This window comes from Amphibalanus amphitrite, unplaced genomic scaffold (assembly GCF_019059575.1).
Source record: "Amphibalanus amphitrite isolate SeventyFive unplaced genomic scaffold, NRLGWU_Aamphi_draft 000574F_arrow, whole genome shotgun sequence".
Lineage (NCBI taxonomy): Eukaryota > Metazoa > Arthropoda > Thecostraca > Balanomorpha > Balanidae > Amphibalanus > Amphibalanus amphitrite.
In genome coordinates, this window is record NW_024882068.1 from 380163 (window position 1) to 404724 (window position 24562).

Below are 24562 nucleotides of genomic sequence, written 5' to 3' on the forward strand. Positions count from 1 at the left end.
ATGCCTGTGAGCGCCTCTGCCGCCGCCAGCTGACTGCGCGCCGAGCGGCAGAGCTGGCGCGGGCGACGAGGCGCGGCGCTCGCCATACTTGTTATCTTTTTGGACTCTTTCGGCCTGAACGTATCGCAGTAAAATAAATCGCGTTTTCCATTGATTGTGTGCTCTTTCACTCAAACGAACCAAAACATAACATGGCGCGCTCGGTTTTGTAATTACGTGACTGAGCAGCTTACAGCGCGATGAAGAAAATTTTGATTCAAGAACTGACGGCGCTGCTGGAGAGGCAGACGGAGAGAGCCGCCGAGGCCGACAAGCGCCTGGAGCGTTTGGAGAGGCTGCTGTACAGAGAGCCCTCCGCGGGGACCGGGACGGGCACGACGGCCGGAGTGTCAGAGTCGGGGGCTGAGCGAGGCGCTGATGAATCCGTTGGACCAGCTGCCGCCGCCCGCCGGACTGTCTGCCTGCCGGCGTCGGCGACTCCGGCCCCGCACCTGAAGTCGACCTCGACGTGCAAAGCCCGTGTCGAGTGCAGTGTGCGCGACAGTGAGACAAGAGCGGTGAGCAGGCTGGAGGACTCTGAGCCGACGCTCAGACACGCCGTGACAGTGGGGGAAACGTGGAGTGCCCATGCCACGTGCCAAGACCTCTGCGGCACCAAGGGACATTTCGTGGCCCACCTGCCGGCCTACAAGAGGGGCCGCAGGCGGCCGAATGTCGCCCATGCCGCCGCCGAAACATCTCGTCAGTTTCTTGAGCGTTGCCCTACCTGTGGCCGTCGCCAGCACGCCGGCGGAGACACGTGTCGCGCCGCTGGCGCCATCTGTCGTGCGTGTGGCGAACCAGGACATTTTGAGGTAGTGTGCCACGAGAGGGCCACCGCCGCGGCCGATCGTCCAGTGGCGACCTCTGCAGTGACGAGAGTACGCGACTCGCCGGTGGTGGCGCCAGTAACGGTAGCCGCCGGCACTGCCGTGTTGCCGCCGCAGGCGGACACGGGCCGCACCGGGAGTACTGCAGCGCAGCCCACAGAGCCGGACGGAGCTACGGACGCCTACGGAGCCTCGCCGCCGCCGGCGGGAGGCATCCCAACTTGGAGCACGGACCGAGTGCACGGAGCCTCGCCGCCGCCGGCGGGAGGCCCATCGGTAGCCACCGGCGCCGCCGTGTCGGTGCCGCCGGCAGACACGGGCCGAGGAGCCGGCCGTACCGCGGCGCAGCCCACCGAGCCGGCTGGCGCGCGCGGAGCCTGCCCGCCGCCGGCGGGAGGCTGGCCGGCGCAGACCATGGAGGCAGCCCCCGGCGTGTCACCGCCGCAGGCGGACACGGACCGCACCGGCCGTACCGCGGCGCAGCCCACCGAGCCGGCTGGCGCGCGCGGAGCCTGCCCGCCGCCGGCGGGAGGCTGGCCGGCACAGACCATGGAGGCAGCCCCCGGCGTGTCACCGCCGCAGGCGGACACGGACCGAGCTGGATGTACCGCGGCGCAGCCTACAGAGCCGGCTGACGCCCACGGAGCTTCGCCGTCGCCGACGGGAAGCCTTCCAACGCGGACCAGCCACGGAAACGAAGCCGCTGGTGACCGGCTCAAGCGTCCAACCCGAAACAACTCAACAACTCAACAACTCAACTCTCGCAGCACCGCGCTCAAAAACGTTAGCTTGATTTGGCAGCACCTATGTTTGATATGGTAGCAACTCTTCCCTAAAATAGAAATGACACTTTTACATTGGCAGTATGAGTTACTGCACACTCAGCAGAAAAGCTGGAAATAATTTTTCCTTTCCATTAATTAAATAGAAAAATAAAATAGAAAACTTATAAAAATGACAATAAATATCTAGTCTTTGGTTCAACTCTTGTGGAGTTGTTCTTTTACGATGTCATGAAACGCTGATTGGCTGTTTTCTGCTACGTATGGGTGCCTGTGACCAGTGGGGTTCCTCAAGGGTCACTCCTCGGGCCAATGCTGTTCATCATATTTATCAATGACTTACCCGAATCCGTGCAGAGCTCCATCAAGGTCTTTGCAGATGATACCAAAATCTTCGGAACACCATCGTCCACTGGAACAAGCTCAATCCAGCGAGACATTGAAGAAGTGGCCAAGTGGTCGGAGAAGTGGCAACTGCCGTTCAATGAATCAAAGTGCAAGGTCCTTCATCTCGGCCCTAGGAATCCTGGGCACTCATACACCATGAATGGTCTCCAGCTGAATACGGTTGAAGTAGAGAAGGACCTGGGGGTTCAGCTGGATTCTGACCTGAAGTTTCGTAAGCAGGCCGCGTCTGCAGCTGCAAAGGGCAACCAAATGCTCGCACTGATAAAAAGATCGTTCATTTGCATTGATGCGACTACCCTGCCGATTCTCTTCAAAACGCTGGTACGACCCCATCTAGAATATGGGAACCTCATCTGGGGGCCCTTCAACCGAGCTGATCAGAGGCTGATTGAACGAGTGCAGCGGAGAGCAACCAAACTGGTCCGTGAGCTAAGACACTTGCCCTACCAGGAACGCCTCCGGCGACTCAAGCTCCCATCACTATATCACCGAAGACGGAGAGGAGACGTAATCGCCATCTTCCAGATTTTGACGGGAGGAGTCAACGTTCGGCCGGACCAGTTTTTCGAGCAGGCAGTCTCATCTGTCACCAGAGGACATGCTCTGAAGCTGCTGAAGCCTCAAGCTGCTTCAAGACCCAGGAGACACACTCTGTCGGTCCGCGCCATCAACGACTGGAATGCGCTTCCTGCCTCTGTGGTCCTCTCTACGTCTGTCAATATCTTCAAAGCCCGTCTCGACTCTCACTGGGGTGATGCATCCTTTGACATCCCAGCCCAAGATTCATGACTGTCTCTAGTAAGGAGCTCGATGAGATCAGATCCCTACAGGCCTTATAGGCCTCAAAATTCTGTATTGGTAAGGTAAGGTAAGGTAAGGTATGCAACTGCTGCAATTGCCCACTCCGAATCAAACAGGTGAGCGAAATAATTGAAAGAACTGCGCTGAAATTGAGTCATTTTGAGTCATTTTCAGCTAGCTTTGGGGCAACATCAAGGCCATAAATGGCAACATAAACAATACATTAGGAGCTTGGCACCCCGTTGGTCAGTTTATAATTAAGTGCGAATTCAAATTTGGCATCCGGAAAATCGAATAATTTTCCGGGATCAACGGTGTTAAAAAAACGGTGTCTTAGGCTGACACTGCCCATGCTGATGCGTACAGCCAACCAAAACTGAAACTCATCCATTCAGACAAAAATCTGGCGAAGTGCCAAACAAATTACAAATCAATATCAATATACCAATATCAATATATATTGGTCATACAATACCAATATCAATTAAACCATTGTCCCCTGACAGACCCTGGACCCATCACAGGTTGAGTTGGCGATCACAATGAGAGGCAATTTAGATCGACAAAAAGCATGACGAATATGGAGATGTTTATTTTGCCCATGCGCCTACCGTCAAGAAACGTTTGTTGTAAACATAGGGGGCAGAATGGGGAGGGCACCGGGGCACCGTGCCCCCTTTGATTTTGGCATTTTAACATTCATTAGCCCTATGGGCGTTGCATGGAAAGAATGGGACCAAAAGTCGGCAGTGCCCCCCTCCCCTTAATTGAAGGTGTTCCGTCGCTACTGGTTGCAAAGGATGCCACATACTTCTTTTTTTATGAATTTAGCCCAAACCTATTGAAGGGAAGGATTGACGGTACTCTTAAAAGTTAAAGCAGGCATCATTGTTTTTTGCCACCAAGGAGAGGCCTATACCCAGAGATGCTTTCTAACCAAACCAAACTTAACCAAACCTTACCTGCAACCTACAACCTAAAACCTAAGCTACAGCACCTCTCCTGACCCTGCCCTCTACCCTCTGATCACACAATTCCTGTTCTATGGCAGAATTTGGAGTCTGTAGCACATGGGCCCTAAGTATGTGCAGGTGAGGCACATACTTAGGGCCCATAGGGGTGTGCTCACACCAGCCGTGCAGCCTGCAGGCGAGATTATTCACCAGGTGATAGCCGCGCACAGCCGGTTCCCTCACTGACTTTGCCTGGCTACGGCCTGCCACCAACCGCAACCTTCTTGTGTTACATGATGCATCTGATGTAATAGTTTGGTTTGCAGGATGAATTTTGGATTTGTATTTTGAAGAATTTTTAAGCATTAATAGGGAGACATGGAGGGAGCGCTAAGCAAGTGGACCAATGTGATGAAGGGCTGGCAAATCCGCTGGTTTGTTCTTGATGAACAAGCGGGGCTTTTTTCCTACTATACGGTAAGGCATTATTACATCTGGGTATGTTGCTGCTGATTTCCTTATTACGTATATTCAATATTGTTAGTTGAAAATGCAAATTCATTGTCTTTATGATGTTAAGTGTATATTCATTTTGACAAATGCTATTCAAATAACCCAAAAATGTGGGCATACAGGTTATCACTCCTAACTCTTGTATCTTGCCTGCACTTATAACTGGAGGGGGGGGGAGGGTTAGGGGCGCGCCGATTACGAGGTCATTTTGGCACTTATAACTGTATCATAAAGACATTCTCCAGTGTCTTTTTTGTGAGCGTATATATTGAGCTTGTAACTCAACACCTTTTCCTCGCTGCCCTCCGCAGTCCAAGGAGAAGATGATGCGCAACGCGCGCCGCGGCTGCGTCCGGCTCAAGGGCGCCGTCATCGGCATCGACGACGAGGACGACACGCTCTTCACCATCACCGTCGACGGCAAGACGTTCCACCTGCAGGCCCGAGACGGCGACGAGCGGGACGGCTGGATCCGCGCGCTCGAGAACGCCATCTCCCTGCTGACGCACAACAACCACCGCATCAAGGTGTGTGTGTGTGTGCCCCGGCGTCTGGAAGAGGTGCTCAGAGTTCCAAATTTAGATATCTACGATTAAGTTTCTTCATTCTTGCCTGCACTAGGGTGGGGATCGGGCAATACAATTTGTCCCAAGTTTTTTTTATACGAATCCTGAAGACGCGGAAAGAGATAGGGTCTAAATTTGCCATGGCACTGTGTTCATTTTTTTTCTTTAACATGGCCTGGAATTTTGTTTGCACTGCCTGGTCACTGGGCTAGTTCATCATGCATGAGGTCATGGTCGGCCCCAAATCGACGAACGTTGTGATATAGCTGTTCAGCTCCCATCTTTGTGCTTTGCCGGCTGCACTGTTTTCCCTATTTAACTCCCATTTATGTACCCTGCCGGCCGCGCTGGGCCCCGCAGTTCCCGTCCAACTCCTATATACCCTGCTAGGCGCTGGGACCCCCGGTTTCCCGTCTAACTCGTCTATACCTCTCCGACAGCGCTGGGACCCGCGGCTGCCGCAGCCGACGATGGCCGACTTTGACCGTCAGCTGGTGGAGAGTGACGCCTACCTCCAGCTGCTGATTCAGCAGGCTCAGGCGCTCGAGCGCCGACAGGCAGCCTGCACCTCCAGCCAGGAGCGCAACCGGCTGACCACTATCATCGACAATGTTAATGTGAGTGGCGGAACGCTATCTGTGGTCTCACCTAAGGCGTGTGGCAGTCGAAATTGGGTACCAAACATTTTATGTAAAACATTTTATGGAACATCTAACTACGCCTGACACATGATGTTTCAAAATACACTGACTCAAAACATACGACCGTTTGGTGGATAACTGTGTATAACGTCAGTCATTCAATTATACGAGCCTTTCGAGCAGCCCCTAGCTCTGAGAAGCTGTTGGGCTGGTGTGTAGGAGTGTTGACCGGTAGTTATCAGTACCGGCCGTCGGTGTCCTGTCCGTGACCGAGGCTGGCTCTGTTCCAGGACATGCTGGATGCCATCAAACATACGATCGTACGCCTTCAAATAGCCAAGGTGAGCGGGTCGCTGGCATTCGGGGTCAGTCCAAATAACTTCGTTTGTGTTCTACCTGACCATGACCGCGGACAAGACTCGCTATCTAACTCCGACCGTCGATTGTTACCCTCTTTTTAATACCGATATTTGAAACGTTGTATTAGCTAGGACCATCGCACATTTATTTGATCCGGGCCGTCATAGGGAAGGGAGAGGTCTTTCATTTGACCCAAATAGTCGTAACCCACAGCGCTCACTATATGACCTCGACCGCCACTAATGGACGTCATTTTATGACCCCGACCGTCCTGCGTACGACCCTCACGGACGAGCAAAAGTCATTTATCCAACCCTGACCGAGGAGTACCCCATATTTCTGTGTCGGCCGTAAGGGATCCTTTATCGGCTGCCAGCCGCCGGACGGATGGCCCGGACGGATGACCGACCCTGACCGTCTCCGGAGATCATAGGTCCTCTATCGACCTGCGTGCTCTGTATGTTTGTATGTCTGTGTGCGGGCCGGCGGTCAGAGCATCGATCGGGCGCGGTGCGCAGGCGCGCGCCGCTGGCTGTGTGTGACCGTGCTGGGTGCCCGTGTGTGCTCAGAACGAGGTGCAGCCGGTGGTGGGCGTGTACCAGCCGAGCAACGCCACGCCGCTGCCGCCGTCCGCCGCCCGGTCCGATGCCGCCGTCCGCCGCGCCATCAAAGAAGGTCAGTGCACCGGCGGCGCAGCACGGAGCGGTCGCTGCGGGGAGGGGGGGGATGGGATGGAACTAGTGCTTCCTCATTAACCCGCGCCCTGGTGGGGTCTGTTTATAACGCGACCTGGTGGGGGGGGGGGGCTATTTTTTGCCCCCCCCCCCTCGTATCTCCGAAACTACTGGACGGATCCGCAAAATTCAAACGGCGTTCGAAAGGCCTGTCAAATTTGTCGAAGGAAACCAAATTTCATTGACCTCGGGGTCACCGATGACGTCACAGGTCAGGTCAAAGATGAAATGTTTCACCGTTCACGGGTCTTCTAGGGAATGCGCTATAACACCGAGGAAAACGCATTTTGTCGAGAATCAGCGGTAGGGCGTCAGTTGCCTAGTAGATATGTTGCTATTAGAGGTCACTGGCAATACCAGGTCAGGTCACAGGTCAGGTCACCAAGGGTCACAGGTCAGGTCACATGAGCCCAACTTTACTAAGGTTGTGTGATACATGTTTTATGGCCAATTTTTCATTTCCAACTCAATGGTGTGGGTTATAAGACTATCAGGTACGTCTTAGGTCACTTTCTGGTGAAGTTCAGGTCAAGGTCAGGTCAAGGTCAGGCCAAGAAGGTCAAATTTTAAAGTTGATAGTTTTGCATAAAATGGGTATTGATTCGATGCAGCTCGTCACGGGGAGTCTAATGGTGGTCTTTGTTTTGCGCTACGGGGTCTAGAATTGCTAAAAATTGAGTTTGAAAATTTGACGTCATCAATTTTGAACAGTTTTTTCACTATAACTTCGCCAAAAAAAGAGGTATCAATCTCAAATTTGGTATGTGGATGGAAGGTGGTAAGGACTATCACATATATTCCGGTTTTTGCGAAATTCAAAAAACTTTTTGGATTTTTCGATTATAATATCCAAAAAATCTATTTTTTGATTTTTGGGGGTTAAAATCCAAAAATTTCAAAAATCCGAGATAGCAGTTTTGTAGCCCTGTCCAATCTACAGCTTTTATGTCTATATCATTTTTCTGTATTTGCGAAGCTATAGGCCTGACAGCTCTTCCCGCGAAACCCTTTTTTGGGTCGAAAACGGCAGAACATGACGTCACTCTGACGTCATTTCCGGTCAACCTATCATAGACTTTGGAAAAATTTTTGGTCACAATGTGTAAAATTGATGTCCGGGAGGGTACTGAAAGTTTGGTGACGATCGGCGCAGCGGTTCTGGAGATATATCGAAAAGTCTGGAGGGGGGGGGGCAAAAAATAGCCCCCCCCCACCAGGTCGCGGGTTAACGGGTCCGTGGCCTGGGATGAAGATTAAAGATAGCGTGTGATGGCGCCATCGTGTTTTAGACGTGTGGCTTTTCCTTTTAGTTATCTGGTCATAACTGGGTCATCGTTGAGAAATATTTATAAAGGAGTGTGTTAAATTGTTAACAGCAGCTTATGTCGCTTATGAAATAATCCAATTTTACATACGGGTATAGTTCTGCGTAAGCGCAGCACTTTATACCTTCCACCATACGGTCTATTGCCATAATTACGACCGTCATTAATCACGCTGATCAACTTCGTCCAGGGTTGCGGTCGTATTCTGATGATGGCACTTAGCGTACAACGTGAGCTCAACGAAGGTACTTTTGCGAGATAGGATATGTGCGTAGGTTCCAGCGGGCGGACGAAGATGTGTGGGGAGTATCACACTAGGACAGGATGCGTATTCTTCCTGTGGCGGAGCTGTGACCACTCAGGACTGCGTGTGCTGGTCCCGTTTGTCGATCGAGTGGCGCACGCTGAGCTCGGGTGCCTTTTGTTTTGTTTGCCGGACGAGTTTGTGTGGTCCTCGGCGTTAGCCGGGCGCAATATCCGGTGGTAGTGCCCTGTTTTCCTGGTGTGGTAGTCTATCTTTCGTCGACCCAAAGGGAGTGAGGCGCCAGAGCCATGTCCGTGCTGAGGCTGGCCAGTCAGCCGGCGCACCCAGGTGGGGAGGACAGGGAGGGAGGGGCACCGTAGTGCCAGCTGACCCAGCAGCTGAGTGTGTTTTCCGTGCCGGAGATGCGTAATCTGTGTGACTTACGTGCTGTTCTCCTACCGGATAACTATTATTAAAGTTAGCCCGAGTTGGATTTATGTCTCCATCAGCTCTCATTGTGAGTTGTGACTTATCCGTACATTGGCCGTGGTCGGTGCAGTTTATTTTATGTACCTCTTGGTGGTCAATGTCGTGCTGCCTCCATCCATCCAATGTCCAGCGACCGGTGCGTGCGGCTCGTCTTTCGTGACGGGAAAGTGCTCTGTATTTCCTTGTACCGCCCGCGGCCGATCTGGGACGCCTTGGGCAGGTTTGTGTGGTCTGTGATGCCCGTAACATGTGTGTGCCCGGAGCCAGTCCGTAATACCCTGGACCTGTCTGTGACCTGTCGCCCTGGGCCTGTCTGCGACGCCCCAGGCCGGTCTATGATCTCACTGTGACCAGTCTGTGACGCCATGTAACCCGTAAGTGACCCTCCTGTGACCTCCTGTGCCCGCTGTGTGACCCCGTGTTACCGCTGTGACCTCCTATGACCGCTGTGTGACCCCGCAGCCGACGAGAACGCGCCAGGAGTGCTGCGAGACACCGAGGTCGGCACCGGAGTGGAGATCGGCTCGGAGGTGCGCGAGGCAGCCGCCTCCTCTCGGGAGCCACCAGGCCGTCCGACAGGTAAGGACCGACCGGGTGATGGTGGGATGAGACTTACACACGCTCCGACTGCGGGCGGTGCTCGTTGTCGCTTCTGGTATGTCAAACCAAGGAAATGTTATCTTTTATGCGAGTCTCGGCTACCCGACCAATGCATGGCGATCGCCAAGGCTCAGTCACTTGTTTGCACACTGGCTAGTTTTGCACTGCTAGTTTTCCTTTCTATCGTGCGATATTAGTTTGTCCGATGTCTTCCCAGCCCGTGCCGAGCCGTGTTCGTGTCGTGTGGTAATATTGTTCGTGTGGATTATCCTCCTTCCCTTTCCGGGCCGTAAACGATCGTCCGCCGTGGGCGGGCCTGCTGCGATAGTTGCGACGGTTCGTTGCCATGACAACGGCCATCTCTGAGCGCGACTTGGTCCGGTAGTACTTGTGCCGCTTGTGTTAACCTGTCCTGACTGTCAATGACTGTCAAATGTTTACTATTCTCCGCCCGCTATGACTGTAGTGACCCCCTCGCCCCGGCTGTGACCCTTTGGTGAGTGCCTCCACTCGTTGTAATGCTTCAATGACACTATCCCCGTCCACTACGACGTGTGGCGACCCCTCTCCCACTGTGACCGTCGTTGACACTACCCCGTCTGCTATGCGCCCTCAGTGACACCACCCCACCATGTGTGACCGGCAGCAGCGACCACTCTGGCCCCGACCTCGATCACACGATTCGTCCAGGAGGTTCCTGAGACGTCCTACTCGAGCTCGGAAGACGAGGATTGGTTCGACACGGAGGACGCCGCTGGCAGGTCAGATGGGTGAGGGGGAGGACTGGCACGGGTAGGACACCACGGACAGGTCAGAGAGGTTGTGGGGAAGCCGGGGGAGGAGTGACACAGCGGGTGTGCGGCGTGTGGCAGGTCAGAGCACTCGGCAGGGTCTGTGTTGTGCCTGCTGATAGAGTATAGAGGACGCTCCTGGTATGCTCACTGGGTAGTGGGTAGTAATGATATGCGGCGCAGTCTAGAGAGGTTTACAAGCTCGGATTACACATCTAGAAGGCCAAAGGAGGGAAAGGACTTGAATGATGGGTGGATGAATATGTGGTACACGACAAAGTTAGAGTGAATGCTCAGCAGGTGCTTCCTGATAAACATATAAAAATGCATTATCATTTATTTGTCCGTGCCTCAATCACCAACGCCCTGATCCCCGACCCGTTCCGTCAGATACCCGCCCTGAGCTCTGACCACCAGACCAACCACAGCCACCACCGACCTGACCTCTGACCTACCCTCAGTCTCACCGCTCTGACCTGACCCGCGCCCTTCCCAGACCCAACAGCCACCATACCTGATCTGACCCACCCCACCCCGCAGCGGGCAGCCACCACCGTTCTGACCAGATCCCCACCCTCCCCACAGTCACCACCGCGCTGACCTCTGACCCGCCCCGCCCCCTCCCTCCAGCCACCACCGGCCGGCATCCCCGGCGCGGCCCGTCCGTCCTCCGGCGGCCGACGGCGCCGCTGCGGGAGCGCCGCCCACCCCGGCGCCGGAGGCGGGCCCGCCCAGCGGCGCCGACTATGACGCCGCCTACGAGGAGGAGGAGGGCGACCTGGGCTCGATGGAGGGCCACGGCTCGGTGGTCAGCCACCTGCTCAGCCAGCTGCGCATCGGCATGGACCTGACGCGCGTCGTGCTGCCCACCTTCATCCTGGAGCGGCGATCGCTGCTCGAGATGTACGCCGACTTTTTCTCGCACTCGGACCTGTTTGCCAGGTGGGTGTGTGTTGGCCTGTCCTGTCGCTGGTAATTATGTCGGGTGGGTTTTTCTCCACTGGTATTAGCGGACTGAGTACTGACCCTCTGCCGACACTGGTGGGACCGATTGTCCCGCCACCTCCGGACGTGGCACCGTTGGCGTGTCCTGCCTCCCCAGCCGCTGGTAGTGGCGCCACTGGCGACAGAGGATACTAATCGCGCCGGTTCTACTCTACATTTAAATTATCTGAACTTTATCATCTGAAATTCGTCATGCTGCCAAACAGTTCTCACGGTTTTATATGTAAATATCCTTTGTTATTAATTGGAAGGTTATCGATATTGATAGGCATGGCGCACTGTCTTTTCAGTATTGGTTTCGCTGTAAAAAAGAAGCATTCATCAGGCATTCATGGAAGGGACCTGTCTCTTTGTTTCAAACTTGGTTATCAATAAGAGGTCTTTAAAAAGTTAAGAGGCCCATGTCTCTCCCGCGAGGTGCAGCTGATTTGCGCGGAGTAACCAACCTTCTGATGGAATCCCCTCCCCTGAGGTGAAATTAGTGCTACGTGCGTTGTGCATTGCGCTATTGCGAACTCACTTCCGCTGCTTTTACCGGTCTGACCCTAGCCGTTCCTGGCCGGAGCAGACTGACTTCCCTCCCCTACATAGTCTTCCTGACAGTCTGCACCGACCCGGCTGTCACTACCCGGATGGGTCTGATTCGCTGACTGACGGAGGGGAGGGGGACACGATTCGATCCCAGGGAGCGCCCTGGCGGCGCAAATGGTACGGTGCACGGTCTAAATGCCAGATCACATCGAACACGTCGTGTCCAACTGATATAGCTCGCCGAAAAAGAGTGTGTCGTAAATGTGTCAGTGCGTGCGGTAGCTCCACGCAGCTCATATTGCCCACGCACTATTTCGAAATTCCTCCGCGGAACCTTTAGTCGCTGCCGGCTTTAACTCAATGTCATTCTAAAGGTCGCTGAATCCCGAAGCAGTTTGGTGATGGATAATGTGCACTTGAGGTTTCTTTTTACATGCCACCCGTTGATTCAATGTCATTGCGGTTAAATAAAACCATCTGTTAGATTTACATGCATATACAGAGCAAGCATTGATGTTTCAATATTCCATCAACATGCGTTGCTTTCTGAACATTTTCCCCAAGATTCCCTTACTACTCAGGTTGGCTCACTAGGGAAATAAAGGTGCCGTGGTGACGTCATCAGAGGAAATCCTTCACGTTCAAATGAAGGGGTCATTTGAATTGCTGATTCTGGCTCGATATAGTCCTGTTTTCTTTTTTAGTTTCAGCTTTATTTATCGTAATTAGGCGAACTCATTGTTACATTGGTACAACTTTTGATGACACATAATCCTTGTTTTTTCTCCAGCTCGCTCGAAAGATGATGAAATTTGCATGCATGCCTATGGGTGAAGGGAGATTCTACCGCCTTGGTGACGTCACGGTAAAGGGATTCTCGAGCTCGTGAACGGGGGCTGATTTTCCCTTATGATACCGTGCCTTGTTCAGATCTCGCATGACAGTTTATTTATATATCTGAGGAAGGAAATGCTTTCTTGAAGCCATAGGGCATCGAACATACCAAAAGTGTTGGGATAAATACTGACGCGTAAATACTGATAAATACTCTACGATTTGAGTATTTTTTATGGGCTTATTATTGGCTCGTAGACGAATGAGGTGTAAAGTTTGCGATCTGGTTATCTATCCCAAGCGCGATATGTGTGCGATATGTGTCGACCGCTGCATTATTGGATCAGAGGTGCGATCAATAAAGTACAGGGGTGTGCACTAGAATCCGGAAAACTTAAACTTGGTGTATCATATAAACTTTTTTAAATATATCACTCTTCTTTTCCTCATAGGTTTGTGATTTGAGTCGCCTTCGATCGGAAACAAAATAAGTAGAAATGTCCTCTGAGTTAGAGCGCCGCACCGCAATTTTTGTGGCCCTCCGTTGCGGCCGCGCGCCCAAGGAAATTTTGGACTTATTTCAGTTCCCGAAATTGACCGTGTACGACTTTGCGAAGCTGCTCAAAGAGTCTGAAGAGACGATGAGTGAGTCTCTGACTCCCAAGAGGAAGGAACAGGGCCGATTCGAGGTTCGGAAGCGGAATAAGGACTTCTTGGAGCAGCCCGAGGCCATTATTGGAGAAGGTCCGAGCCTGCCCATGCAGAAGGTGACCTCGAGGCTCAATCTGCGCAGGGCAACAGTTCTTCGTGCCATTCACGAGGATCTCCGATATCATGAGCTACGTTCTCGAGGTGAGGCAGATGCTCTCAGAAGTCATAAAGACCAGGAAACTCAGAGATGTGAGCTGCTCATCACTTCTTTGAAGCACAGAACTGCCGGCCGGATCTGCTTCTTTCTCTGCGAGAAGATCTTCTGTGTCCGACTCCGGTCGACCACTAGCTGTGGGGCGTCCTTGAGACTTGAGAGAGAGTCCAACAAAGGAACTCACAACACTTTCGACTCCCTGAGGACCGCCATTATCCAGGCCGTGACCAACTTGACCCGGGAGCAGGTCACCAACGCCTGCGGCAGGTTCCGGCTTCCTGTGGAGACTGTGATTGGAGCTGGAGGGGGTTAAGTCGAACGATAGTGCAGAGGAAGGATCAGTCTTCGCTATAAAAGTAAAAATTTTGAAGTGAAGCCTTGCGATACCAAATAAACACTTCAGTTCTTTTCCTTAGTTTTTTTTTCCGGATTCTAGCGCACACCCCTGTAAAGTCTAATTCAACCTTCGTGCATAGTGCATGTGGATTGTGGAACAACAAAAAGGCATCGCATTTCTTGTCTAAAATGGCACATCTAGATGTAATAAAATGTTCGAAGCGCATCACCATTGCATGAAACATTTTTATGCGACCTGACCTGTGACGTCATCAGTCGTCAGTGATATCCAGTTAATTGAAACCTGGCTTATTTCGTCACATTCCTCAAGATAACCTGTTTCTGGATTAGCCTCGCACATCAGGATGGCTAACCCATCTCTCCCCCAGTAAGTCGCGCTGTGTAAAGCGTGGGTTAATGGATGGAAACTGTTGGCATTTCTCGTCAAATCTTTTCGAGCGTTTGCCCCATCTTTTCCGCGTAAAATGTGTAACATCGTCTCTTGGTGTTAACTACGCTATCTGAGCATGTCAGTGGGTCTGATTTATGTAAAAACTAGAAATTGTCCATGCAACCTAAAGCATTAATTGGTTTTTGACTTTCCACAAAAAGGTAAAAAAGGTATTCCACGCACATTAACCCGAGTTTATATCACGGGCACAAAGATGTTCTGATGTCAGATGTGGAATGATGTGAATAAACAACATCGTATCCTCTTTGCTTCATTTGTTTTTGTTTCGAATGAAAGAAACATGACTACTGACAGTCAAGTAATGTTCACAATCACGGTGGTCGGCGGATGATGTTTCCGTATATTTGTTACAAGACAAACGAAAGGAAACCTCAGAAAGCTGCCATTTGAAAGCCATCTTTGTAAGTAGTTTGGATTCTGGTAAGATGGTTTATTCTCAGTTTTCCTTGACCATTTATTTCAGTTGGATTATGACTCAGTTACGTAGATGAAAACGTTGAGCTTTGGTGGACAGTTTGTATTTTACTTGTGTATATACAATCGGACCAGTGAGTGTCACACATGAGATGGACTATCCACCCGTCAGAGGCACTGCTGCGGTTCCGTTTGAGAGCCGCGCGCGAATACAGTCCTCCTGAACAGTGGACACAACGCTCCTGATATACTCAGCGGTAGGCGTGGCGCCATTGAGGCGATGGCGCAGCGCCCACATGGGGATGAGACTACATAAGGTGTGCCGTCGCGCGGCGCGACGGTGCCTAGCCGGTGAGCGGATCAGTCAGCTGGACCTTGGTGCCGCGGTCATTCTCGGTCTTGAAGCGGCCGTCTCCGCTGCTGGACGCTCCGTGGCCGCTGCTGGAGGCAGAGGTGCCCTGCGCCTTGCTGCCCACGCGCACGGCCGGAGCCTGCTTGCCCTTGCCCTTGGGCAGCGACACGCCGAGAGCCTCTCCCGGCAGCTGGGCGACGATGTCGCGACGCGCCTTGATCGCGCCGTTAGCGCCTGTCTTCTGCGCGGTGGCGGCCCGTCCTTCGGTCACTCCCCGGCCGCCGGTCCTGGTCCTGGTCTCGATGCCGTCGGCGTTAGCGATGGCGTCGGTGCGCGCGTTGGCATCCTGTCCGAACAGGCCGTGTCCCTGGGAGCCGGCGGTGCCGGAGACGCCCGAGTTGGCCACCACCTCTCCGTCGAGCTGCAGGTGCGGCGTGTCCAGGTCGACCGTGCCCAGACCGGAGCCCTGCGTGGAGCCGGCGCCGGAGACGGCCGCGCCACCCTGACTGCCGCCCTTCTGCAGTATGTCGGACGTGCTGGTCAGCTTGAAGACGGGCGTGTCGGCTGGCGCCGACGGCAGGCCCCCCTGGCCGGGCAGCGCCAGGTCGGGACTGGGCACGTCGAACTTGACGTCCGTGCCAACGGCGTTGATGGCCGAGAACGAGCCGGTGCCATCGGTGGAGGCCGAATGGCCGATGGAGCCCTTGGCGGCGCCCTTGTGCTTGCCCTTGATACTGAACTTGCCGTCTGGCGTGCCGAGGCCGGTGACGATTGAGCCCGAGATGCCGCCGCTGGTGGAGCCGCCCTGGCGGGTGGCCACCTTGCCGACGGCGCTGCCACGGCCGTTCGACCTGGACTTGACGCTTAGGCCGTCCGACCGGCCGCTGGACGAAGTGCCGGCAATGCTCTCCTGCGCGAATCCGCCGTCTCCGACCAGCGCGCCGGCGCCGGACACGCCCGACTTGGCGGCGGCGCTGCCGTCGATCTGGAGTCCTGGCGCGCGGAGGCCGGCCACCAGACTGCCGCCGCCCTGCGTGCCGCCGTTGGTCGAGATGCTGGCGTCGCCGACGGCGCCGCCCTGCTGCTTCAGCAGCGAGTCGGAGTCGACACCGATGTTGGGCGCCACGCCGCTGGGCAGCGCGTCGTCCGGGCTGGGTACGTTGAATTTGACAGACGTCTTGCCGGCGTTGGCGCCCTTGAACTTGCTGTCTCCCGAGCTGGTGGCGTCCAGTCCGCTGGACGAGGTGGCAGAGCCCTTCAGCGCGCCGGCCACCTTGGCGTGACCAGACTTTCCGCCGACGCGCGCCGCGCCGCTGACACCGCCGTTAGCGCCCTGCTTCTGGGTGACACCGGCCGTGCCGAATGATTTTCCTGCGCCGCGGCTCGATGTGCTGATGTCCAGGCCCTGCAGTCCAACGGTGCCCACCGTCTCCGACTCGGACTTTTGCTTGAAGCCGCCATTGCCGGCGGCCACGGCGGCGCCGGAGACGCCCGAGTTGACGAGCGCCTTGCTGCGCGCCTTGAAGCCGCCCGGTCCGTCGATGGCCAGGTCGAGGCTGCCGGCGCCCTGTGTGGCGCCGGTGGAGCTGACCGCGGCGCCGCCGCGCGTGTAGCCCGTCTGGCGCTGTCTGGACTTGCTGGATAGGCCGAGCTGGGGCTGCGCCCGGGGAGCGGGCGGCTCCTCTGACGGCGGCGGCGGTGGCGGCGGCTCGGTGGGCGGCGCCTGGTCCTTGTACGACGGCACCGGCACGGCCGCCGCGCACGCCACGCAGATCAGCAGGAGATGGGCCGAGAACATAGTGACGCTGGCGACTGGCTCTGGCAACGTGTCGCCGCCGGGGCCGCTATATAGGGTGGCGCCGGCGCCGCCCACGCCGCCCACGGACCGCCGCCGCCGCGCGCTGCGACGTATATCCATCAGCGCGGCCGCCAACGGCTGTCGCCAGGTGGCGCCGTTGCGGCCGGCCCAGAAAAGGTCAAGGCTACCCGGACATAGGGCCGGCGCTCGAGCCGCCGTTTTCATTGGCGGCTCTGCGAAACTTCCTGAGGTCGCGCCCGACAATTATAATGTCAGGTTAATAATCTGCTGAAAGGCAGAAATGGAGTTTAACCTTACGTAAGCGCGAACCACGACGTGAATTCAACGTTATTTGCCTACTAATGATTGCTCTTAGCGATATTTTTCTCGAGATTTGTGTAGTTTTATGTATTTAAAGACTTATTTTTGTTGCAGGAATTAAACATAATATCATTGAGTGTCCTCAAATTCACCGAGCAGTGTTACACCCTCCGACTGTAATTCTTTCTACCCCGCAGTATCTCCGACTTTTGAACACCGTGCAGTGCTACACCCTCTGGCTTTCCCTTCTCTGTTTATGCTGCAGTATCCCCGAGTCCCGACTATTGAACACCGTGCAGTGTTACACCCTCCGACTGTATTCTCTGTGCACCCTGCAGCATCCCCGACTGTCCATCGCCGCGTGGCAGTGTTATACAATCTGATTGTACGAGTATTCTGTTTACCCCGCAGTATCCCAGACTATTAAACACCGTGCAGTGTTCCACACTCTGACTGTATTATCTGCCTGCAGCATACCCGACTGCCCTACGCCGCGCGACCGGCTGGTGCAGGTGCTCAAATGGTACCTGTCGGCGTTCCACGCTGGACGCAAGTCCGAGGTCGCCAAGAAGCCCTACAACCCCATCATCGGCGAGACGTTCAGGTCAGTTGAAGCGCGTCGAAAGACGGATGGGTATAGAAAAGTGTGTATCTACCGAAAGGTAGCGCAAGCCTCAAGCTATTCTATTCTCTAACTAATGTCTGTTGATGTCGGTGTACTCTTATTGGGCGGTGTCTCGAGTTGTATTCGGTCTTTTCCGTGTCTTTAACAAATACGGAGCCTGTGGTGGACCCCTCGCAGGAACCGTCACAGGGTCCGCGGGTGCCACGGTCTCTGTAACCGTCACGCCGTGTCTGTCTGTCACGACACCGTCACTGTGGCGGCCGTGACATTTGTCGGCGCTGATCTGCCGGCGGCTCGGTTCTGCTCCGTCACGCGGGTCGTGACGGGCTGTTTCGTCACGCGGTTCGGTGGCCTGTGCCGCGGTGACGGTGACGGTCCCACGAGTCGTCACCGTTACCGAGATGTCGGCCGGTCGAATCGAACTCCGTCCCTGCAACTTAGCAGACGTGGAAATCTGCTCAACAGCGTATCGGAGATTCTTTTAAATACGCGTTTAGGAAATAGCTCACTGCTAGTTTGTGTTGTGGCCGATTGTGCCATTATCAAAATTGCAGCAGGCCCAACCGAACAGTGGGGCAGTGCTCGAATTGGCACCGATGGCTGGTGAACTTCGAGGGCGCATAAAACTTTAGTGATCACCGGACATTTATCGATCCTTTTCAACCTTATCGCTCGACATTCTTGCGAAAAGAAGTCATCGGACTCTCAGATTGCCCAGATTTTTAGAGTAACAGATAATTACAAGTCAATGAAAACTGGCTAAGGTCACCAATTGTGCTACCACACACCCTTATAGCTATGACAAAGATCACTGGTCTCGTGATCTTTGTGGCCGGCCCGGTGAACCGTCCCCCCTTCCGTTCGCCTTTATATTTCCCCTTGACTGTGGAGCTGTTCGTTCGCCGTTTTTCATCAGTAGGCTACCAGCTTGCTGGCGTTTTTCGGCCTCTCATAGGCTGAACCCACGTTGTCTTTGCGCCTTGCGGTTCACTAATTGAGGTCAAGAAACGCCAGCATGGGTAAACCGATAAATTTGGTACAGCATGGGTAAATTTAGGTAAACCGGCAGGATGCTGAAAAAATGACAACGAGCGGCGTACATGTCTCTGCCGCGTCACTAGCGTCGCCCCGACCTCATGTCACTGTGCGCTGTCAGCCGACCGACCCGGATATCCGCGTGTGATCTGACTGCGCCACCCTCGCTGACTGCGCCACCCTGGCTGCCGCCCTCAGGTGTGTGTTTGACGTTCCGGACCAACCGGCGACGGCCGGCCGGCCGCCGGTCACCGATGGACCAGTGCCCTGGGGAGGCCGGCACCAGGTCTGCTTCGTGGCCGAGCAGGTGTCACACCATCCGCCCGGTGAGTGAGGGCATGCTCAGCTTATTCAGTGAGTGAAGGTTCCCTTACCGCGCAATTTTGGGTCCACTCACCCAGTGAATGAGGGCTCACTTAACCCATGAGGACTCGCTCGCCTACTGCAGTCCGCTCTTTCGATAAGTGCGGGTCCGCTCACCCGATAAGTGAGGACCCGCTCACCCGATAAGGGAGGGCCCGCTCACCCGGTGAATATGGGTGTGCTACGTTGATTGGGAGGGGTCCCGGTTCATGAGGGATATATGAGGGATAACGTTGCTTATCACGTCTGAGAAGGATGGCGCGGAGCTCTACCATCCTTGCGTGAGCTACGCACGTTGAGTTAATTCCAAATCGACTGATGCATTACCAAAGCTGGCTTTTGGCTGGCTCAGCAGCAGTTACCAGCGCCGCCGGCTGACTGACCCAGCAGTCAGCACTGTGCCCCTCAGCGGGCTGGGCTGGCGGCGCCGTGTGGGCGGCCGGCTAAGGTCAGCGCCGGCCGATGTGACAGTGCCGACCGGTTCGGTGTCACGCGGCTGGCCCCTGGCGCCAGATCGCCCGACGGGCCAACGGTCGGAGGGAATCAACTGTCTGGCTAACCCTCAGTCCTCAGGGAACCCTGCAGCCCTGAATGGAACAGACATTCTACCCGTATGCTCAGCAAGCTCTGTTGTCTTGTGTCATGTGTATTGAATCATGAATGTGTCATAGATGACCACTTTGCTCCAAAATCCAAACATTCGCTATTTTCCGAGTTTTTTTTTAAATTAAAACGCTTAGTTTATAAACAGTTTTCAACTTTTCAGCGTGGTCAGATTTCTTCACGCAACTTATTAGTACCTAAAACCTTTTAACTCGTTCCAATGGGTTGAAGAATGGTTTCGCTTAGACGATAGAACTGTTCAAAAGAGGTGTCTGGCTGAGCTACTAAGTTCCTGAGCTTCCTATAGTCACTGAATGCCTATAGATGTCGGTTCTATCGTCGGGTCGTGACACGGACGTAGGCTCACCCTTCCAATCCCCCACCTTTCTCCTCCCACCTTAGCTTTTCGCCTGCCACTTGTCATTTATTATGACACTGGTGCCTGTCATAATTGATGCCTGTCAGTATATACGGTTAAACTCGGATGTGTGCTTGTATCCCTGACTAGATTACAGTATTATCGCCTGTATTATCCAAGTCTACTTAATTGTATCCATTCCACATAGTTGACGTGTTCCTGTTCCGATTGCAGTGTCTGCGTTCTACGCGGAGCATTACGACAAGCGCGTGTCGCTGTGCGGCCACATCTGGACCAAGTCAAAGTTCCTCGGCCTCAGTATCGGCGTCCATAACATCGGTCAGGCGTGCGTCTCCGTGTTGGACAGGGATGAGGAGTACATCCTCAGCTTCCCCAGCGGCTACGGCAGGTGGGTGCTCCGGCTCCGGCTCTTGGTGGGACTAGTCTATGGTCAGTGGCAGTGACCATACGTCAGCGTCTTGTATGATTTAGCCTCAGTTTCACGAACAACAACGCTTTTGTTCGCACCATGCTTCCATCAGCAACACTGTTGATGACGCTGTTGAGTCAAAAGAACATTATGACTGCCTTTTACGACATATGGGCAGACTGAATCGACGAAAGACTAATGTCTCAATAATTAACCATTGTTTTTATCTCGTCCTAATCGTATTATTTGTTTACGAGTTGGAACCCACAAGACTACCAGTCCTTTCGGTGTCCTGTTCTGTCAGAACTGACCCGGCCGGCCTCATCTCTAGGTCGATCCTGAGCGTGCCGTGGGTGGAGCTCGGAGGAGCCATCACCATCTCCTGTAACAAGACCGGCTACTACGCCAACGTTGAGTTCCTCACCAAGCCCTTCTACGGCGGCAAGAAGCACCGGATCGTGGCCGAGGCGTTCGAGCCGGGCGCGCGGCGGCCCTTCCTGCGCGTGGAGGGCGCCTGGAACGGTGTGATGCAGATTAAACAGGACGGCGCGGTGAGTGGGGCGGAGAGGACGGAGCCTGTGGTAGGGCGGCTAGAATGTCGGGGACGGTGTTGGTAACCAGAGGTGTTAAAGGAGTGTCAGAGATAGTGTGGGAGAGCCAGGGACGATGAGGAAGAATTATGGTGGCTGTGGGAAAGCCAGGAACACTGGGGATGGACGCCAGGACGTGCATCAGGGTTGGAGGAGCGGGAGGATAGGAGAACAGGAGGTCGTAGTGAAATAAGGAAGAAATGCGTGCACCGGGTGCGGTCGAGTTACTCACCACCACTGGCTTCCTACCAGGGTTGTGCTCGACTCAAAAAAATTTGCCGACTCGACTCATCATTCAACTTCAGAAAGCCCTGACTCAACTCTGACTCAAACAAGGAGCTGATTTTTTCCTTTGACTCGACTCATGACTCAAGCGGCTCAATGAAAATATGAGTTGACTCAAACTTGACTCAAATTTTTTGTTGAGTCAAGTGTGGACTCAAAATTGACTCAGATAAAAAAGTTGTTAAGCGGGGGGGGATGAAAAAAAATCTGGTAGCAGGGGCCTAAGTTATTTAGGGGGGGGGGGGGTAGATGAAAAGCTTATATATGTTGTTTCTAGAAAGATGAGTCAGCTGACTCATGTTCCTAAATGTTTTTGACTCAACTCAATGTCAAAAGTTATTTTACTGACTCAACTCTGACTCAACTCAACACCTTAATATTTTTGTCCGACTCAACTCTGACTCAACTCAACAGCTCAACATTTTATCCGACTCGACTCAAACCTGACTCATTTGAGTCAGAGTTGAGTCAAATTTCTGACTCGACTCATGAGTCAAGCACAACCCTGCTTCCTACACAGCTCTACCCCTGCTCTAGTTAGCTTATGTGTCCACGGTCTCCATTTGACTTCCCTCTACCCCTCTCTCGGCTTCAGGAGCCGACCACGTTCATCGACACGCACACGGCGCCGCTGACCAAGAAGAAGGTTCTGCCAATCGCCGAACAGGACGAGTACGAGTCGCGCCGGCTCTGGAAGGAGGTCACCTACAACCTCAAGTGAGCGACGCCGGCCGGCAGACATGCTCGACCACTCGGCCGCGCTGGTGTCCCTGGGTTTCCCAGAATAAATTGTAGTGGGCTAAAGATGTGGGACGGCAAGGGTTCTGAATTAAGATGTCTACGTCAAACTACTTACAAACTATGCAGTTTTATTCAACGCTTAGACTATGCTATTTTTCTCAATATTGTTTGTACATCCTGAGCGCTCGTTGAATGACACTGTCCCTGTATGTAGATGGCCGTTTCTGATGGCCTAGACGCATATGGACGCCTAGCCTGTCTGATGGGCGATCTTGCTCCATTTCTTAGGTATAACAACATAGACGCGGCCACGGACGCCAAGTGTTTCCTGGAGCAGCGTCAGAGGGACGAGGCCAAGCAGCGGAAGGAGCGAAACCTACAGTGGGAGACCAAGGTACGTAATCGGGGAATGTTTAGGGGATGGTGTGTCTGGTATTGCGGGTTATCCATCTCGGACTTGGATAAACATAGGGACTGAATGCTGCGCCGAGAGCACAGGCCGGCAAGATAGGGATAAGTCATGCTGTTCTGGCTGTCGAGTGGCGCCTGGACCACCAGCTTCAGTCAGCTGTGTTGTTCAGCTCGATCTAAATCACCTGCTTTCGTCGAGCTCCGCCAAAGCCGGCCTAATCAGAGCCCCACTCTCCCTCACTTCCTCCTTGTACAGTGTCTATCGTCTTCATACCCATCAACACCTTACCTCCCTCTGACCCGCGCCGCCCTCTGCGCCCTCAGCTGTTCCACAAGTTCGACGAGAACTGGATCTACGACCGTCCACTGCAGCAGCGGCTGGCGGCCGGCGGCGGTACGGCGTGAAACCGGCGGCGGCGGCCGGCGGCCCACAGCACCGTCTCCGACCAGCACCACAGCTGAGTGGGCGGCACGGGGCTCCGGCCGGACCGCTCGGGGCGGGGCACTGAGCTCTCATACGGAGCCGGAGACCACTGCAGACTCCGGCGCGTGCAATGGATTAATATGTACTTGTTGAGTACTACCTGGTCAAGAAGAATTACTGCCGCGGAGAGGCAGGATTGTTCCTTCAGTTTAGTATCATGAGTAGGAATCAATATTCTCCCTTCCATTTGTGGAGCGGTCAGTTATGTGACTGGCCGTTGAGTGAGGCCGGCCTGCGGTCACCGGCGACTGTGATCTGTCTCCGGAGGGCGGCCATCCGCCGACAGACTCCTGAGAGGCTTCCTCTGCTCCGAAATGGAGGGACCCACTGTAGTCAGGTCCGTTATACCGAGTATGGTCCTCAGTTGTGAGTTATTTGGGTACCGCTGGAGGCTCGCTGTATCGAATACGGCCCCACGTAGCGGAGGTAGTGTCCTGTGCGGAGGCTATCCAAGGGCGGGCGTACCGAGGGCCGCCCGCCGGGTCACTGGTGTGTATCTGGGGTACGGTTATCGATCGAAGGGACCGTGACAGTGTCCCGGGCGGTTATTCTGCGCATCTCAGCGCCGTCAGGGACAGGGGGTGTATCGCGTGGCGGTCGTGATGGGCACAGTCTGCAGTTTATTCCATTTGATGGAGGCATTTTAGCGAGTGATGGGCGCGGCCGGGTGGCGGTGGTGGTCGCCTCTGTATCAGTCAGTTACGGACGCGCGCGGCCGACCACCCTGTATCGGAGGTGGAATGGTCTACCGCACTATTCCGGTGGCTTATCATTGTTCCGTATGTGCTGTGATATGTGAATACGAATTGAGACATGAGATCGAGCTTGTTTCTACGTGCGGAGTTTTACATTGTGGAACCAATGGCGCGTCACCTCGTATTGAATGGATGTGCTGTGTCAGTCGGCAACGGGTAGCTAAAACACAAAGTTGGTGATGTTGCATATTGCATGATGCTACTGTCCGATTCGGAAACTACAGTTAGCCTGCAGAACTGCAGGTGAAAGTTCAACCTATCCACGTAGCCTCAAACGACCCGTTCTATTGACTCTCGGACCTGGTCAAATTGTGACTTCAAACGGCTACAGATGTTCTCATCAGCCGCGCACCAGGGTCAGCTATGCATCATGCACGAACTTCACAATATTGTATTTAGGACAGGAACACCTCGAGCACCACCCGGCTATTCCCACAGAGTCGGATGCTCTGCCGGTTTCAGTCGACTAGACCTGCATAATTAAATCTGCTTTATCTCGATACTTGCGCCGAGTTATTCATGTTTCCTCAAGCAGTATCGACGTAACGGGATCCTGGAACACTGTTCCGTAACAGTCGGTGTAGGATGACCTGAACAGTGTTAAAGAAAACAATGTTGGCGACAACTCGGTCTGCTTCCAATTCTAAAGAAAGCGTTATCCCCCTTGGCTCTCTATGCAAGATTTAGGAAATTTGGCGTGTAGGTACTACGTGCTGCGGCGCTACGCAAAGACAAAACAGGGCTCATTGGAGACGATAATATATATTTTTTCACGGAAGATATGAAAAGAAAATAACGAGTAGTTGGTACGATAATGTTATATGGAGCCCCAAATTTAAGAAGGATAAAGACGCACTCGAGCAGGTGCAACGGCGGGC

General features: G+C 54.0%; 1 protein-coding gene across 6 annotated transcripts; it reads left to right on the forward strand.

Annotated features, from left to right (window-relative positions):
* Window positions 1-86: 86 nt before the first annotated feature.
* On the forward strand, window positions 87-23748 carry LOC122394121 (oxysterol-binding protein-related protein 9-like). 6 transcript variants are annotated; one of them, XM_043390737.1, is made up of 16 exons: window positions 87-128; window positions 4140-4290; window positions 4638-4853; window positions 5333-5509; window positions 5824-5874; window positions 6463-6568; window positions 9148-9264; window positions 9932-10046; window positions 10707-11018; window positions 17477-17608; window positions 18863-18990; window positions 20223-20397; window positions 20750-20969; window positions 21889-22010; window positions 22323-22428; window positions 22770-23748. In XM_043390737.1, the coding sequence occupies exons 2-16, from the start codon at window positions 4192-4194 to the stop codon at window positions 22848-22850; spliced, it is 2157 nt and encodes a 718-aa protein (XP_043246672.1). In that variant the 5' UTR covers window positions 87-128; window positions 4140-4191; the 3' UTR covers window positions 22851-23748. The 6 variants fall into 6 exon arrangements, with proteins under 6 accessions (XP_043246672.1, XP_043246677.1, XP_043246675.1 ...); XM_043390742.1 differs by having other exon boundaries at window positions 90-128; window positions 9935-10046; XM_043390740.1 differs by lacking the exon at window positions 87-128 and adding an exon at window positions 1537-1652 and having other exon boundaries at window positions 9935-10046.
* The last annotated feature ends 814 nt before the right edge of the window (window positions 23749-24562 follow it).

Coding starts and splice junctions, on each gene's coding strand:
- LOC122394121 (XM_043390737.1), top strand. CDS start 4,192: ATGGAGGGAGCGCTAAGCAAGTGGACCAATGTGATGAAGGGCTGGCAA. Junction 18,991..20,222: donor GGTGTCACACCATCCGCCCG/GTGAGTGAGGGC, acceptor TTCCGATTGCAG/TGTCTGCGTTCTACGCGGAG. Junction 22,011..22,322: donor GAGGTCACCTACAACCTCAA/GTGAGCGACGCC, acceptor TCCATTTCTTAG/GTATAACAACATAGACGCGG.